Below are 19,853 nucleotides of genomic sequence, written 5' to 3' on the forward strand. Positions count from 1 at the left end.
GTCAAACTTACACTATGGTTATTGTGGTAGATTCTTAGCACAAGTATAACTTCCTTCATATTAATTATGATCTTTTTTCTACAGCCAGCCTAGACGTAGCAGCGTTTTTTATTGCTTTCAATAAATCGCAAACTGTTTGATGCACATAATGGCACATGTTCGCAAAATCCGCTAAAAGTTATACATCATGTGAAAAATAAGTAGCCTGTAGTTTAAACAAAAAACTGGTACACTTGTACCAATTTACACTCAGGGACAAAAAAACCCAGACGCTTAGTGTTCAAGAGCACTTCTTTTATGTCAGAAATTGTTAATCAAAGGTCTAGTAGGTTATAAAATGTAATGGTTTTTAAATGATAGAAAAACACATTTAAAGCAAAGGATCGTGTAATTAATCATAAATACATTATTAGAAATGAAATCTTTTCGACAAGACACAAAGGGCATGAAACCAGTAACAACATTTTTCAGCTGTGCTCAGATGTTTCGTGCTTATAACATTGAAATTGCATTTTTAATAACGTATGTTAGTCCCTCGCATTGGATAACCGCATCCATACGTCTTGCCACGCCTTGAATCAGGTCAGAAATGGCTTCTTCAGGAATGTCTTCCCATGCTTCAAGAAGTGCTGGTCTTAACTCCTGTAAGTTTTCTGGTGGTGGCTACCTCTTCCTGAACAACGACTAATACTGTGAAAACGATCTTTCCACATCACAGACGTCAGACATGCATATTTAAAGAGAGGAATGTCACAAACACCTACACCGTCAATTTCACCTACAGGCACACCCTCCAATACTTGAGCAACTTTACACATTTTTTTATATCCACTGTTTTGCCGTGAATGCACACGTGACGCAGCGGCAATGTGCTTGTTTCCAGACAAATGTTGGGTTACCTGAGAGCTCTGATCTGCACTTACTGATTTACCACATGGTTGGCAAACTAACACTTTTCCGTCTGTAGTAAAAATGTTTTTAAATTCATCTACATATTGCTGTATTCGCGATCTTAAACTCGATTTGATTTAGGCTACTATACACACGTCTTAACGTAAAAAAATGTTTCTGGCTACTGACTGACAATGTCGGAGAAAAGCTTCCTATAGCGACGCCACCACGTCTACACTACGCAGCTTATGCTTATGGTCCGATAACGGGGAATCACAACAAGATGTATTTCCTCACTTCATAGACATGAGCGAGAGGCGAGAGATTTGTTTAAATTAAATAATGTTTATACCCGAGCTCTTATCCGTTGTGTTTCACAAACAAAGCGCGGAATGAAATCATGTTCAGCAACAATAAACATTCCTAATTATGTGTTCCAAAATATCTCCTCCTTGTCCATGTTAATTTATTCTCATATAATAACACTGATATGCTGCCTAGCAGTTCTCAGAACTTGAGGCGATACTATTACAAAAATGGATCACGGATACACCACACAGCTCATAGAAACATGAAGCAACCAAGAATTCTTAAAAAAGATACCGTATTTCTGAGTGATATAACTGATTTAGTTTTAAAATATTTAAAAGTTCTTGTAAAAATATTATTTAAGCAAAAAACTCCAAGATTTATGTGTTTATAATAGATTTCCTGAAAATATGTATTTACATAAATTTTCTGTGAAAATATATGTTTTTATGTGAAATAAAATTCGGGTTTTAAACTTGAAACTTGATTCGGAATTTTTAATTTTGTTAATTGTGTTTTATCACACGCAAGAAAAATATTTAATTACATAGGAATCCGCTCCTTATTCATGACATCTGCAATGTAACGTACACTATGTCCATAATCATTTAGAGCATCGGCTACAGCAATATCTTCGGGTCGCATTCTCTAAAAGATAAACTGTGACTACCAGCTTACATTCAGAATACAGATAACATGTGAAAACTGAATAAATAACGACAATAAAGAACATAAACACGGACACAAATTCTATTGTAACTGCGACTTTCTACAAATAAATGGCGCATCTCATAATAATGGCTTCTTTACACGAATCCATGGTAACGAAATGATCACAAATTGATGGGTATTGAATTGCGTGACCTACAAAAACTCTAACATACATGTAATTTTTATTTTCATGAAACAACTGTCCGGTTTTTTTGTCCCTGAGTGTATTATTTAGGTCACTGAATAACAGTATAACAGACCGAAATGAGCAATTATGAACATTACAAGAGTGTCATGTAGTCACTACAAATTATCTTAAAAATTAAAACTGGAACCTACTTTCCTTGACTAGTAAGAGATTAGATATTTAGGGCAAGTTCATTAGCCTCCTCGTGTCTTAGAATACCAATATCATGATACGTTTGCTTCAACAATGTTTCAAATTTCGTTTTGTGCTAGATTATTTGAGTTTGAAAATGTAATTGGTTGAATCTGTGTTATTTTTTACAGGCATACAACTTAGGCACACTATTGCAAATCAGCGGGAAAAATCCGAAAAACGGGGATTTTAGACACGGAGCAGGATGGCAGGAGTTTGTTTTGCAATAAAGAGTCGAATTTCCGAGTTTAATATTGAATGTATTATTTATTATTTCTTACAATTCAAGGGCTGAGAGCCATAGTGGACCAAATCCATTTCCAGAGTTTTGAAGCTTATCTCATCTTTTGATTGCCTGCTGACTCACGTACTCAACAGATAGCGTCATTTGGTCCAAATCCCTCAGGTTATGAAATAATTAAAGCAACAAAAATACTCTCTGAAGCAAATGCCAGTTCCTTTGAGAAGCAGAGTGGGCCATATCCAAACGACCAATGAAAGCTGCTGCTTCTTGTCACGTGACTTGATGTTGAACATGGCAGACGAAGTGGAAGAAAATAACTCGACTAAGGTGAAATCTAGGAAACGTGTGGAAAACTGTGATGAGTGGGAAAAAGTGTACGAAAAAGGAAAATAAATAGTGGCCAAGAGTATGTAAATGCAAGTGCAAATCCTGTATCTGTAAAAATGTACACTGACAGAGACTACAAATGTGGGTTATGTTGTGTCGAACGCTTGGATAATGAAAATGATCGAGCATATGTGCATGATACATTCTCGTCAGTAAGTAATTTTGACCAGAAAATACAGATCTTGTAGCAATGATTCCTATAATGAATATAAAGAGGCACAGAGAATCTGCTGATGTAGAAGACAGTCATGAACAGCATTCACGGGTGTATTATATTAAGTAAAGGTACGTACCATAACCTTAAAAATTATACTTGCATATTCATAAACAAGGTGACTATTTAAATAATTGTCTGTTTTAATATGAAAACCTTATATCTGAGCTATTAAAATTTCACTAATCTAGCGGTGTACTGTATAATTTTACCTAACTTCGTTGGAGTATGTATTAATTTATAATAATATGAAAAAAAGAAATTATTTAATAAATTGATTTTCATTCAATTTAGAAAATTATATTTCAAAAGAAGGCGAATTTTTGGATCAGGAAACAAGGTTTAAATTGTTATCTCTATTAAAGTAGCCTATGTGTACCTTTGGTAAACATTTATTTTTATTTTTACGATGATACTAATATCTGAATATGCAAAACGATGTTCTTCAATTTTGCTTATAAAACATAGGAATGCATAACTGTGAACATAATGTTAGACTATTTGTGGAGACAAAGCACTGCTCTGAAGGGGACGTCTGAAGTGGGATCATATCTATTGTCATAACTTAAAACTGTAAATACTGGAGCAAACCACTTAATAGTAAATTCAAATAACGTGTGGAAGACAAAATAAAAACCAGTCCCTCTTGAAAAGGCAGCTGCTGTGATACATGAATGGCGAGCACTGGCTCACTTTCAGTTGACCTTCAGTTTTTATTCACAAGCTTCCATATCACGTATGCCTATATCAGCGTGGCTTACGAAATGCATGGTCTTCCAGGTCCCTGAACTTCTGTCCTGTGGACTTTTTGTTTGGAGTTATTTGAATTTTTCGTATTCAAGTTCTATTGATAACGATAACGAAATCCGGGAATGCATTGTCAGCACATTACAGACAAGCAGTTATTTTCGAACGTGTACGATAGTTCATGAGGAAACGTGCTAATGCCTGCCTTATCATGAACGGTAGCCATATTGAACACATATTATCGTAACGCTGTCTTTCTCCAGTGCATATCGGAGCAGCGATACTGACGAGGCACAATAAACCCCATAGATTTCGGAAACGGCTGTGACTGGTTTTCGCACGTGTGTTTATTAGGATTTTTGCATTTTTTCATTGTTTTCTATTCTCCCCTGTAGTTTTTTGTACCTATAACTGAAGAAATGAGAGCCATAGTGGGCCAAGTGTCATTTTCATGAAACTTAGAAAAATTTAGGTAAAGTTAAATACATAACATAAATTCCTTGAATGCATATTAATAACTAATTATTAATTGATGAAATTATATATATATATATACAGAGTGTTTCAAAAATACGGGGCATAATTTCCCACATGTAGACAATCAAAATAGTTCATTACAACATGTGTCCGGAAATGCTTTATTTCCGAGTTATGGCCTTCACAACATTGAAATTCACCGGAACGTTTTTCTTTCCGCAGGTCGTTGCCATCAAAGGAGGCATTAAGAGGGCACTCTGACAGTTCATTCCGAGGCGAAGGTTACATTCAGTGTAGGCGTTAGACTGTGCGACATGTATTCAAATCAAACAGACTTACGGGGCAGGCGTACACAAACTTCCTGAAAACACCATACCTCATGTTTTAGAAGACACTCCACTGATCAATTGTCAATACATTCACTTCTTGCATGATGGCGCTCCTGCACACTTCAGTCGTACGGCTCGCCGGTACTTGGATCGAAGGTTTCCTGATCGATGGATAGGTAGAGGTGGCCCAATTGCTTGGCCTCCACGCTCACCTGATCTGAACCCTCACGATTTCTACTTGTGGGGTCATTTAAAATCATTGGTTTATTCGTCTCTGGTGCCTGATTTGGAATCCCTTCGGAATCGAATTGTGGCATGTTCTGAGGACATACGCAATACTCCTGGAGTTTGGGATCGTGTTCGCAGGTCAATGAGACATCGATGTGAGGTCTGTATTCAAGCAGGAGGTGGACATTTTGAACATCTTCTGTAATGACAACGACGTGCGGAAAGAAAAACGTTCCGGTGAATTTCAATGTTGTGAAGGCCATAACTCGGAAATGAAGCGTTTCCGGACACATGTTGTAATGAACTATTTTGAGTGTCTACATGTGGGAAATACATACCTGAAATTATGCCCCGTATTTTTGAAATACCCTGTATATATGTGACATAAAAAGGAAAAACATATTTTGCCCTGATTATAACATCATGAAATTACACTTATTTCAAAGTCTTGGAGTTGGCCCACTATGGCACTACATTTATCTTGTCTAAACAAAAATGGGCTAGTGGGCCATATTCAAAAGCTGTCTCTGTGCCTACTTTTCCGTCTGAATTTTGAAAAAAAAAAAAAACTGATTCTTGCTCCTTTAGAGAATAACGAAATTTAATTTTCATTAGTTCAGCTGATTCGCACCTCAGCCATTTAATTTTCAATCATTGGACCTTGTTACCATCTGTAGCGTCTTTACACACCAAAAAAAATTACATTTTGCAATATGCTTGATATTAAGGAAGTTTGACTTCCATTTCCTTTACAACAAAGGCTTTTCTTTCACCTACAGTGTTGTATTAAACACACATAATCGTATACGATAAAGAGATTTTTGGCTTTGGGTTAATCTGACTCGATAATGCTGAAGTCCCCGTCATTAAGGAGGAAAGGATGCCCAAATTCTATAAATTTATGGTCTATTTCTTAAACTGTGAATGATGGACAATGGAGGCTCAAAATGAAGCTATGTACTGGTTTTTATTTTGTCTTCCACACGTTATTTGAATATACTATTAAGTGGTTTGCTCCAGTATTTACAGTTTTAAGACAATAAATATGATCCCACTTCAGACATCCCTCTCTGAACAGTGCTTTGTCTCCACTAATAGCCTAACATTATGTTCACAGTTTGCATTCCAATGTTTTATAAGCAAAATTGAAGAGCATCGTTTTGCATATTCACATATTAGTGTCATCGTAAAAATAAAAATTAATGTTTACCATAGGTACACATAGGCTACTTTTATAGAGATAACAATTTAAACCTGGTTTTTTATTTTATTTTATTAGGTTATTTTACGACGCTGTATCAACATCTCACGTTATTTAGCGTCTGAATGAGATGAAGGTGATAATGACGGTGAAATGAGTCAGGAGTCCAGCACCGAAAGTTACCCAGCATTTGCTCGTATTGGGTTGAGGGAAACCCCGGAAAAAGCCTCAACCAGGTAACTTGCCCCGACCGGGATTCGAACCCGGGCCACCTGCTTTCGCGGCCAGATGCGCTGACCGTTACTCCACAGGTGTGGAATAAACCTTGTTTCCTGGTCCAAAAATTCGCCTTCTTTTCAAATATAATTTTCTAAATTGAATGAAAATGAATTAATTAATTAATTTCTTTTTTCATTTTATTATAAATGAATACATACTCCAACGAAGTTAGGTAAAATTGTACAGTACACCGTTAGATTAATGGAATTTTAATAGCTCAGATATAAGGTTTTCACTTTAAAAGAGACAATAATTATTTAAGTAGGTACCTTGTTTATGAATATACTGCAAGTATAATTTTTGAGGTTATGGTACGTACCTTTACTTAATATAATATACGCGTGAATGCTGTTCATGACTGTCTTCTACATCAGCAGATCCTCTGTGCCTCTTCATATTCATTATATGAACCATTGCTGCAAGATCTGCATTTTCTGGTCAAAATTACTTATTGACGAGAATTTATCATACACATATGCTCGATCATTTTCATTATCCTAACGTTCGACACAACATAACCCACATTTGCAGTCTCTGTCAGTGTACATTTTCGCACATACAGATTTCCATTAATTTCATTTACATACTCTTGGCCACTATTTGTTGCCCTTTTTCGTACATTCTTTTCCCACTCATAACAGTTTTCCACACGCTTCCTAGATTTCACCTTAGTTGAGTTATTTTCTTTCACTCCGTCTGCCATGTTCAACATCAAATCACGTGGCAAGAAGCAGCAGCTTTCATTGGACGTTTGGATATGGCCCAATCTGCTTTTCGAAAAAACTGGCATTTGTTTAAGAGAGTATTTTTGTTGCTTTAATTATTCCATAACGTGAGGGATTTGGACGCTGCCTCCTGAGTACGTGAGTCAATAGGTAATCAAAAGATAAGCTGCAAAATTCTGGAAATGGATTTGGCCCACTATGACTCTTAGTCCTTCAATTATGAAACATCCTCGTGTTTGTGTATATATATATATATATATATATATATATATATATATACATTATCTACCAAAAAGTAATTGGGCACTGTTTTTGCCCCTTTAGAACCTTGTGGTACCACCTCTTGTTGCTATAACAGCAGCCACCCTGTCAGGCATGCTCTCCACTAGTTTGTGTAGGATATCCACTGGAATGCGTCGCCATTCCTCTTGCAATATGGCTCTCAGTTGGACAATGGAAGTTGGCCGCATTTCCCGAAACCTCAATCGCCGGACCAATTCGTCTCAAAGGTGCTCAATGGGATTGAGATCAGGACTCTGTGCAGGCCAGTCCAACCGGTGAACGTTATTGTCTGCATACCACTGTATAGTAGCCGCCGAAACATGGCATCTAGCACGTAAAATCCTGGGTGCCCAATTACTTTTTGGTAGATATATTTGCACTGTGAAAATTAGACTTCGTGGTCAAATCTTAGCTTAGCTCTTTTACTGAATTTTGCCAAACATGATTTTCTCTTAATGTTGAAAACCTACTATTAACCTACAATCGTGAAATCTCAAAAAATGTTATGTAAATGTAGGCCTACAACACTTTGCTTAATATATTGTCACTGAAAACAAAAGTGCAAGATTTTCCGAAAAGGAAGTTTTTCTTGACTTGCCACTAATTAACACTTGACAGAAGCGAAGCGAAATCTTGTTATGATAGAGAGATTTCACTTACAAATTATCATTCTTGTTGCTCATAGCTGAATGGACAGCCAAGTACGAGATGCTGGCATGGGAGGAGAGCAAGTACCAGATCGGGGGAGGCTGTCTTGAAGTGAACAACTACAAACGTGAGTGACACTTAAGTAGAACTTGATGTCATGGTACAAACGTTTTTCTTGTCCAAATTAAAAATACATATAGTGAAATAGAGTGAATGAGTAACTCATGAAATGCAACAACTATTATGCTAATTGCTGATATATATACATACTCACACACACATATATATAATGTTAGTAATACATATACAAAATACATTTCTATGAGAAACAACTTCAGGTAAATATAAACAAATAATGTATGTAGGTACATATTTGTTTTTAAGAATTGGATTATGATAGATATCGTGTAGCAATTATCGATCTAATGGAGAAAAGATGTTAAGTAGGACATGTATTGAAATGAAGATATTGTAAATTTTAAACTAAACAACAATGTAACTTTTATTTGAAGCAACAATAATTATCACTCTCTACAATTTAATTTCACTCCCGTCAACAATGGGATTTGCTCTCCGCACAGCAACACAGCGTTCGTTATTGCACTCCAGAAACGACAATGACAATTTACTTGGACTATTACGAACAACAATGAACTGTTAATCTTAACTAATATTCACAAAGCACTATTTACAACACAGAACTGTCAGTTCTCAGTTCACAGCTCGTTTGTCTTGGCTAGTTCTTCTAGCTCAGTCACTCGCGTTCACAGAATCTCGAACCCCAGACCTTCAGAGACGATCCGCTGCACTTCGAACTCAGGTCCCCCAACTGCGGTCCACTGCACTCGAACTCCGGGCTTCAGGCTCCACAGTTATGGACACAACTCGAGTCGCGCTCTGGTCTCGAAGCTGGCTTCACTGTTACACTGACTTTAACAACACTGCCTTACTGACTGACTGACTCAAGTTCACTCGCGTTTCTTCTTTTATAACTAAACCATAGTTACGAGAAATTTCTACGGGTGTCCTCTCGAATTATCTGGATATCTCCACTTCGACGGACTTCTGGACGATTCGGGAGGGTCCGTCCCCCCCTTCACTCCGCACGTAGCAATTTGCTTCCTTCCTCACTCGGCAGTAGCAGATGCGCGCGCAACCTCCCCTCGCCGCGTTGCCGTAATACACCCCCTCTGCCCTCTCAGCATGCAGATGCTCCCCGTACCAGCGTTTCGTCTGCCGCGCGCCGTGTCGGACACGGGTTCGAACCCCGGTGCAGCTGTCAAAATATTAATAGACAATGCGTATTTACGTCGGTCAGTGATGCCAACCAATTTGTACCCTTAACAGATTATAAATAATTATTTCCCAAACCTCTATGATTTCTCGTCAAGGAACAATGGTGAAGTTTCTTTCTTAGTTGGTTATTTAACGACGTTGTATCAAGTACGAGGTTATTTAGCGTCGATGAGATTGGTGATAACGAGATGGTACTTGGCGAGATGAGGCGTAGGATTCGCCATAGATTACCTGGCATTCACCTCACGGTTGGAGGAAAATCTCGGAAAAACCCAACCATGTAATCAGCCCAAGCGAGGATCGAACCCGCGCCCGTGCGCAACTTCAGATCGGCAGGCAAACGCCTTAAATAACAGAGAAGCGATATGTATAAGCTATAGTAAAATGCCTCATTATATTCTTTCCTGCAGTAAAGTGCAGGTTTAGCGAATATAAGAGCGGTCTATTTATTGCAATAAAAGAAATACGATGTGGTCCAAGAAATATCGTTGAAATCGAAAAAAACAAATTTGTGGGAATTTTCATTAAAGCGATAAATATTTGCGGCCACCTTGGCGTTGTATTTTACCCAGGGAAAATCACTCGTATTAAACAAAAATATTCGCATAAGCCATATTTTTAAGAGCCTATAATGTTCCGTCATGTTGGTGACATTATGTACCTACTTGGTTGTCATTTTAACGGTACAGTTCAATGCCTGCATATCAATTCTCCAGGTTAGTCCTCGTCAGGAATAACAAACGTATATTTTATACACATTAAAACTCAGTCATGAACGATACCTTTTCCCATATCCATTACACATACACCAAAACATTTAACAATAATTTATCATACACCATAGAATGGCGGACTCTGCATGTGTACAGACGGAACTATCTGCTCCTGATCAGCATTATTTGTCATTACATGAGGCTGGAAAAATAAACGGAAATTTTCCTTAACAAGCTGGAATCCATAGTCTTGAAAGTTAGCAAGGGTTCCTTCAGACGAGGCCACTTTAGCGGCTCTGCTTAAGGTATATGCACACCTTTACATACAAAAAATTTTGTTTTGCATAATTTTGCTCTGTAAAATTTTTATACAATTTAGAATGGTACCAGAAAGAGAATGAAGTGAACAGATCCCTTGAAATTATGTCTAAATTGTTTATAAAAATTATTTTGTTCATAATTTTGACATACAACTTGAAACATGACAGCTCATGTAGTTTTTAAGATAGAGCCACAGTTTCTTCACTGTTTTATAGCTAAAACTATTCTTTAGTGCTTGACATAGAGCTATTTTTTATTTTCATTTACATTAATTAAATATTACCATATAGGTAACTTATACTAATATTTTATGTTGCATAAATCAAGTAAAAAATCCACAGATGATTATTAACTATATTAATGTTATTTTACTCATTGTCAGGCACTAGGATACATTTCAAGCTTCAAAATGACACCAATATCTTCCTGGTATCACCATATTTGGCTGAGATATGTTTAAAAGAATTAAATATTCTAAAATTACTATTTACAGGATATGAGCCACAAACTTTCAGAGCCTAGAAGACTCCATCATCATATGTCACCCCTTAAGCAGCTTCATGTCGGTCCAGTTTCAGCTTCTTTCTGCCTCTCAAATACCTCCTCCTTGTTTTGACTTCAGGTGTTCAATGTTTTTTTTTTTGTTGGTATTTTTGTCCTTATTTTCCATTGATGCAACAAATCCTGCGATGGTGTTTGTCCCAGGGTTTATGCCCGTCCTCCTCTTGGACTCTTATTAAAATGACGTAAACATCACTGACACACAAATTTACAGTTTTATGACTAACAGTAAAAGATTAAATTTTTGTAATAGAGAATTTTTCAGTCTTCCAGTGAACATGGACGTAGATGGATATATACTTTTGGCAACTATACCCAAACGGAGAAAGAACAGACGTCAAAATAGAAGAAAAGTCTGGTTCATCCATTGCTTTTTGGAAAGACTGAATCGAGGACTATTTTATACCTTGTTTGATGATTTACATCAGGACGATAAAAATATTAATTTAAAATTATGCAAATGAGGACAATATGGCACAAAAAATATTTTCATTTAAGTAATATTTAAGAATTCAAAATTAAATATCATAGACAGAAAACCTGAAACCACTCATAGCACGTAATTCAACCAATAGGCTCTACTACAATAGGTGTCTGTAGTCTAATGGTAAAGTCAAAGGCCGTGGTGTAATTGAACGCAAGTTCGAACCTGAAATCAACTATTTTTTTATCGCTTTGTTAATTTATTTACATTATTTTAGATGTGTTATTTCATTTTACATGAAATAAAGGAGATTTTACCGCATACATACTGTATAATAGAAACCAAATTACATTCTTTTCATATCAAGTTTCTTATGAAATTTGTATGACATTCCGTCCCATTTCATTTCAACAACTGATAAAGATAACTTGCTATAGAATCTGGTTGAGTTCCACATACGATATGTCTTCTTCATAGATTAAACAAAACAATATCCATAATTGCCACCATTCTTGAGACATTATTTTAGCTTCATCATCATCTACAGAACTTTGCAACATATTTGAAAATCGGTTATACCACTGTTTAGTATATACAGTTGCGAAGCTCAATACTTACTAAATATGCAAACATAGACAGTTGAAATATGCATCCATAGATAGTTGCTAGCCACCAGGATCGCTACTATCGCCTCATCACAAACTCTTTCCCTAGCAGACGATAAAATGTATTATACTTTTGATATCGTGTTCTTTTAAAAAATTAACACTTTCTTTCTACTATTGAAATACGAAATACATAAGGTTTATATATTATTTTCACAAAGTATATATTATATTTTATAAACTCACCTTCCTGGATTTTTCGGAAGAAGGATAACTCTGACCTCTTTTTCTTAGAATTTATAGTGCAACAAACGTCTCCTTGTCCCATATTATTACTCAAATTATTGTATTTTAGCCATTTACAGTTATTACAACCGATAACGAACATTTCACAGTTTACACAGCTTTTCACAACAATGCGAAATACGGCACAGTCAATGCCTTTTCGATCTAGACCAGGCCGTAACATATGTTCGGGTTTTCTATTTCAGTGTATGGAGCTTAGTGAAGTATTATATTATAACTTTATTGCGTATCATAGCTAAGCTTTATTTAGTGTAATGTGTCCATAAGTTACTTTTACTTATTGTTGCAATGTTGCAGAAATAATTACAAAACTGTGTTATATTAATGTGAAGAGAATTTTATATGTTAACATAATCTTTTCGCATCAACATTTTAAGTTTAGAATGGAAGCTATTTTGAGGTTTAATAAAAAAGAATTTATATTGCGATTTTAATATAGCACATCTACCTTCCTTGATAAAGACAGAAAATTTATCATACCGCTCTTATGAAATTAGTGTACGTACGATTGTTACTTCGTCTCTTAGGTAGTAGATAAATACAATAATTCAATACTCAATTGTAGTATTAAAATACAGACAAATTGAATGTGCGGAGTATCATACATGACATTATGCTTAATTATAATGTATAATTGCGAATTTAGGAATAAAAGATATAGTAAACATAACCAATAATATTTCCATATGAATGGCAGGGCATTGGAGACCACTAAAATTAGACAGAAAGGGGCAACTGGGGCAGTAAACATAACCTATAATTTCAACATATCTAAATATCCGTGCGGTGCAACTGAAAATTATTGCATCGTGCATAAATGAATGTACAAGAATTTCGCAATATTTAATCGAAATAAAGGCAGGTAGGTCTATTACACATACGAACGACGTAATTTTCACACCAAAAATAATATTACACCTTTACTCGCAAGGAATTATGTCTGAAGTGTCTCCTAATCATTGTTTTAAATTTTATTAATGCAATTACACTACATTTTAGAGAAATATATGTTACTTTTTATGCATTCCAATTAATTTATATGGTTGAAACGCCGCCCTTCGTGATCGGGTTAAGCGAGTCACATGGTCTGCCTTACGGCATGTATTAGATCACGATGCCAGTGACACAGTCTATTGTTCCTAGTACACACAGCGCTCCAAGCGGCTAGTAACTATCGCGAGAAATGCAAAAAATTACCCCAAGCTTCGCGACTGTATATACTACACTGTGGTTATACTATAATCAAATTTGACTAATACAAAAGTTCCTACTTCAATAACCATTCACAGTATTCACCCGCTTCCTTGAAAGAAACTCTATCTCCTGACTCATTAGTGTCTGCACCAGACATGTCCTAAAGCCGCGTATCCAAGAAGTCGAGGGGTCTGGGCGACAATAAAAGTATTGAATTGAAAAAAATAGTTTTGTTTCAAACTTCCATATTTCCTTGAAATACATTAAGTGAACCTCATAGCATTAGCCTATCCTTCATTTCATGCAATTACTCAAACACATAAAAAAATATAAAAAAAATATTCAGTCGGTGACGAGAGTTCAGCTAAAGAGAGCTGCACTCAACAAGTCGAAAATAAGTACCATGTTTTAATTTCATTCGTCTTTTTCAACGATGAGTGATCACATAGAGGCGACCCATATTTATATCCCACTTTTTATTGCACTGTAGTACTGTAAACAGTCAGATTAAGTAACCTATTCCACTTCTAAAATGTACATTGCTTCATACAATTTCAAGCACATACTGTGAAGAAGCTTCAATTTAAATATTTATTCTCTGTGCGGTCCGAAACATGTGCTTTTAAACAGGAATTTTACTGGAAAATATTGTGTCTAAAGAAATAAATCTTGAAGCAATAACCAAGGTGTCAAAATTGTCTCTGTATCATCGTACCCGAATTGCTGCTCGAATGGAGGTGTGGCAGTCCCCAATTCTGGCAGATATGGTAGAGGATAGTGAAGGAAAGAAATGCGACATTGAATTACGAATATCACAAAATCAAATTATATATTTTTGAGGGCAGTACAGAACGTTCAACCACTTCTGAAAAAATGTGCAGTAAATGCTGGTGCTTACATCGAATTTTAAGTAATCCTAATGACTGTAGCCTACTACTGTTTTATGCTAATTCGACCCTCTCATGTAATGCCAGTTATGTGTAATAAACGGATGAAAAGTTGGATGTAAATAAGCGTCGCTCTCTATACATAGGCTACACGAAATGGAAAAATATTGCACAGGCCCCAAACTCACTGACTGCATGAGACATTCACATTTCTCTACGACGTATGTTATTGGTATTTCTCAGTATGTGGATTGATGTTTGATTTTGTTGCAGCTTCAAACTGGATTTCCTTCCCTGAATGGCCGCCCTCTGAAAGCAATCTACGTGCAGCCCTGGACGCACTCAATAAAACTGGCCTCAGATTCGAGGAGTTTGAATCGAATTGCTGATTCACAGACAAAATATAACCAGCGAAACTAACATGAAAGGGATGTATGCTAACCCAATCTCCTAATGTTTTGAAGTAATTCGTAACACATTTTGGAAATACAGACACCATTGACTCAGTTGTAGGCTTTGTAAGAGTCACACATGGAAATTGAATGTAACTTTACTTTGTACAAATATTACAGAATGTATCAAAGAACATGAATATTTTTTCTCTCTCAATGTGTGTTATTTTTTGTTATTGTGTCTACCTGAATTCACAATGTTAACGGAAATACAGTGTTAATGTCACAGGTTTGTAATACAAATAAGTCTCAAATGAAAAAATGTAGTTAGATATTTTTACAGAAATTTGACACGTCGTCTGCGATCTTATGGCTTGTAATCTAGGTTACGAGGTCCAATTTCTCGAGGACTATAAAAGCTGCAGACAGTACTGTTTTACGGTGTATAAAGCTTCATGACTAACCGGGTTCTTGAGAAGGTAGCACAAAGGTTCGTACGGACGGCCGGTGTTCAAATTTAATAATCTAATAATTCTTACAATAATACATATTTTTAGTTCAAACATATAATTTTTTCCTTAGATTTACTATTAAAGGCAATTGTAAAAATCTCCTTCATCTCAACCCTGGAAATACTACACATAGTTTTTCTTTGGCTTTTTCTTTAAACCACTATCATATCCATTAATAATTAATGGTTGTTATAAACATAATATAATTATAGGTTATGTTATTTGATACTGCTGAACACGATAGAGCCTTATAAAATATAAGACTGTTTGTGTATTAAGGCAAGAAATTGAAAGAAATATATATAAATGTACCTACAATATCTATTAATATTAATAATAATGGATATTTTATTTGCACAATCTGTCACTTGTATATTTCAAACAGAAAAGAAATAACTTAACTTGGATCATCTAACTTAATCGGAGAAATTTCTTCAGTCAAAGTTGACTTTAGTTTGAGACAAATTAATCTCAGGTTAGACTTTATACAACACAAATTCCAAGTTCAGCTGAAACAAGGATCAATTTAACCTCTGATCTAAGATTAAAAGGTTTATACAATCGGGCCTTAGAAAGCATAATATGTCGGGTTTTGGAACTGTATACATCAAATATGTGTTTATTTGTATATATACAGTAAAATATGTCCATGACCAGGGAAAGGATTTATATGTAAATACATATTTACTTATAAAGCCAATATAATTTATATTTTGCATTATCTTTATGTTTCACAATGTGTAGGGTTGAAAAATCCTACTTTTATTTTCCATATTTTTCCATATTTTAGAGTTTAGTACATATTTTCGTTAATTTCTATATATTTTCCATATTTCATATAAAACAGTCCATATTATATTAGGTTTAACAATAAAACAAAACAAAATTCCATTAACTTTTAAAAATACATTTCAACAATAGAGATTTAAACACATGTTCAGTAATCCCTTTAACATCAGAGTTATTTGAAAATTAGCAGTCCTATCAACAATGGGAAAGTAAGTTACAAAACTGTATTAATTTAATTTAAAATTTTTAACAGACTTCAGTTGTGCAGCTCAACAGTTAAATGCCAGTCAGAGTACACATAGGTTCAGTTTTGTAAATCATACTATAAAGACGGTAAATATGCCAAAAGTACGTCATTCAGTCAATTTAAAATCAAAACTAACAAGTTACATTTCAGAATTTAAAGAAGATGGTTTATCAACTGACAATAAAATATTATTTTGTAATTTGTGTCAGTGTGCAGTATCATCTACACAAAAGTTCCTGGTGCAACAACACATTACAACTAGTAAACATCAGGCCAACAAACAACTAAATTCCAAGCAGAGACAATTGTTTTTAACACAACCAACAACATCGAATGTAAGATCTGAGTTTAACATCGACCTGTGCCGTTCTCTCATCTCTGCTGATATTCCTCTCTACAAACTAAAGAATAAGGTCTTCAGGGAATTCCTTGAAAAATATACTCAACATACAATCCCGGATGAGTCAACACTTAGGAAGACGTATGCTCCATCCATCTACGATGAGACAATACAGAAGATAAGAGATGAAATTAAAGATAGTTCAATTTGGGTTTCCATTGATGAGACTCCCGACAAAGAAGGTAGACTTGTTGGTAATGTAGTTATCGGTTTGTTAAGTGAACAATATTCTGAACGAATTCTTTTACATTGTGATGTTCTAGAAAAGTGCAATAACAAAACTATAGTTAAACTGTTCAACGAAGCTATGGGTATCCTGTGGCCAAAGGGTATTATGTACGATAATGTGTTATTCTTTATTAGCGATGCTGCCCCTTATATGGTCAAAGCTGGACAAGCATTATCTGTTGTATATCCTAAATTGACTCATTTTACTTGTGTGGCGCATGCATTTCATCGTGTGGCAGAAGTGGTCAGAGACAATTTCCCTAAAGTAGATTTGTTGATTTCATCAGTGAAAAAAGTATTTCTCAAAGCTCCCAGTAGAGTTAAAGTGTTGAAAGAAATGTACCCTGAAATTCCATTGCCACCAAAGCCAATTTTAACTAGATGGGGTACATGGCTAGAAGCAGTTGAATATTATGCCGAACATATAGACTCTATTAACAATGTTCTCCTTGCATTGGACTCTGAAGATGCAGTCTCAATTGATACTGCGAAAACAGTTACCTGTGACATAAGTGTGAAGAATGACTTAGCTCACATTCAGCATACATTTTCATGCATCATAAAAACGCTCAAAAGTCTCCAAAATAGGCACCTTTCACTATCTGAAAGTTTTGAAATTATAAATAGTACTGTGGAACAACTAAATCGTGGTAGAGGTAAAGTTGCAGATGCAGTAAGAGCTAAGGTGGACACTGTACTTTCAAAAAACCCTGGATATGAAGAACTACAAAAGGTTGTTGCTGTGATGAGTGGTGAATCAACAGTGAAGATTAACTTGGACTTATCCCCAGCAGACATTGTGAAATTGAATTATGTACCAGTTACTTCTTGTGACGTCGAACGCTCTTTTAGTCAGTATAAATCTATCCTCAGAGACAATAGAAGAAGATTCACTTTTCAGCACTTGAAAGAAATGTTTGTAACCTATTGTTATGGTAACAGACAATAAAAATTGTGTTTTGTTGAAACTACATTGGAAGATAAGGTACGTCCATTATATTTTTTGTTTAGTTTGATTAAAATGTACCAATATTTAACGTACATAGTCATTTTTTTATAATTTTAAGTCCATATTTAATTCCATATTTTGGTAAAAATCCATATTTAATTCCATATTTTGGTAAAAATAACTACATATATATTTACATATTTCATATATTTTTAGTCCATATAAATCCGTTCCCTGTCCATGACGAAGCCTTTGTACGAAGGAAACTTGTCGATACGGAAAGGAAACCCCAGAACAGAACGATTTTGTACATGAAAATGACTTCTATAAGTCGGGAACTCTCCCGTAACGCGGAAACGAAATGGTTTTAAAGAGCCATTGATTGGTTACTGCGTGCATAAGACACGAATTTATTTTTAAGTTAAGGGGAGGCAGAGGTTAAATTTTCGAACAAAACTGAAGAAAAAAAATGAAAATTTGGTTTTTTCCATTTTTATTATTTTTATTTTCATATTCCGATGTTAGTTTTTGATTTTGTGCCCTTAAAAGTATGAAATTAAAACCAAGATAACTGTATTACAATATTATTCCCCTAATAAACTAATACTTATCATTATTTATATAGGCTACCTTCTCTGAACATATAAATAAAAATAAATATTGATAATTTCTTACAATATGGTGCATGGAGCATTTTATATCAAACGATATAAAGTTTTATAAAATTATTAATATTTACAGAACTGTTGTACTTAGAAAGTTGAAACTTGGTATGTCCATTACTAATAGCATACTTAGTATCCATGATCAATTTAAAAAATCGGATAAATTTTATGGATTTTGAAATATTCGCCTCTGCCTCCCCTTAATGACACAACTACAGAGAAGAAATTGCGAAAATACATATTTTTCCCATGTACTCTGTATGTCACAATAGTTTTGCTTAGATGGTGTATTGAAGTGTAGGTAGATGTTGATTTTAAGTTCGCAGTCTGTTGGTTTAATTTTAAATAAAATTTATGAAAAAAGTAGAACAAGATGATCGATCCATTCACAACGTCGTGAAAATAAGATACGGTAAGCATCATCATGAAGTGAGTTCTGTCCCATCTTCTGAGTAGTAAGATTAGCTGTAAAAATTAATATTTATGTGTGGCTTAAGTTGTCTTTGCACTTTCCTTAAATCACATGAATATTTAAGAAATCTTTTATAAGAAGGAAACCTTCCAAAGTGGAAATTTTTCTGCGAAACCATCATGTTCCGTCATAGATAGCTTTTACGGTATTTATTAATTCTCGTAAAACAAAAAATAAGAAAATGCTTCACACTGTCTACTCCAGACGTCTCCAAAAGCGTACTCGCGAGTAAGCCCCTGAACGGAACCGAAGCCAGTATGTAATGAGCGCGCTCCGCCTCACCCATCTCCAACTGTACTGTACTCAGTGCTTATGCGTAAACGAAGAGCGGACTGCCATTATCACTGTGTTGGTCGGAGTGTTCCACCATTTCACAATGCCTTCTAATCATGGACGTAGTACATTCCAGGATGAAAGGAAAGAGAAATATATTTTCGTGTTAGTGGGGAAAATATGAAATGTTTAATTTGTTCGAAAAATCTTAAGGGTGTGTTAAAATTCAACATGCGACGACACTACTCGACAATTCACAAAAAATGTCATACAATTAAGGAATGCTGGACATGTGAATATAATCTATTTTGGGACGTCTGTATAATTGTTGGTTACACATAATAATCAGCATATTACGTTAAGTTTACACTCAGTTTCGTAAGATATAGGGCCTACTTACAGTTTTTCGTTTCATTTTAGGTGAAATACATTACAAATATTTTGATAAATTTGAAACAAGAGAATACAAACACAAATCACACACCTATTTATTTATTTAAGACATTCATTACTACAGAACATGTATTCCAATTACAGTAGGATGTCTGATTATAACTAGGGGAGAGTC

The 19,853-nt window shown here is 35.1% G+C and overlaps 1 protein-coding gene across 14 annotated transcripts in view; it reads left to right on the forward strand.

Annotated features, from left to right (window-relative positions):
• The window catches only part of LOC138715509 (uncharacterized), a 280,377-nt gene extending 265,410 nt beyond the window's left edge, over nucleotides 1-14,967 (forward strand). For 11 of the 14 annotated variants that reach the window (XM_069848506.1, XM_069848505.1, XM_069848512.1 and 8 more), the window contains 2 exons: nucleotides 8,089-8,178; nucleotides 14,632-14,967. In XM_069848506.1, coding sequence (XP_069704607.1) covers nucleotides 8,089-8,178; nucleotides 14,632-14,747 — 206 coding nt within the window. In that variant the 3' untranslated portion in view covers nucleotides 14,748-14,967. Of the gene's footprint in view, nucleotides 1-8,088; nucleotides 8,179-14,631 lie in introns of those variants that run through there. The other 3 variants (XM_069848513.1, XM_069848509.1, XM_069848511.1) reach the window with 2 other exon arrangements.
• Nucleotides 14,968-19,853: the final 4,886 nt, after the last annotated feature.

The sequence above is a fragment of the Periplaneta americana genome, chromosome 15 (assembly GCF_040183065.1).
Source record: "Periplaneta americana isolate PAMFEO1 chromosome 15, P.americana_PAMFEO1_priV1, whole genome shotgun sequence".
Classification (NCBI taxonomy): Eukaryota; Metazoa; Arthropoda; class Insecta; order Blattodea; family Blattidae; genus Periplaneta; species Periplaneta americana.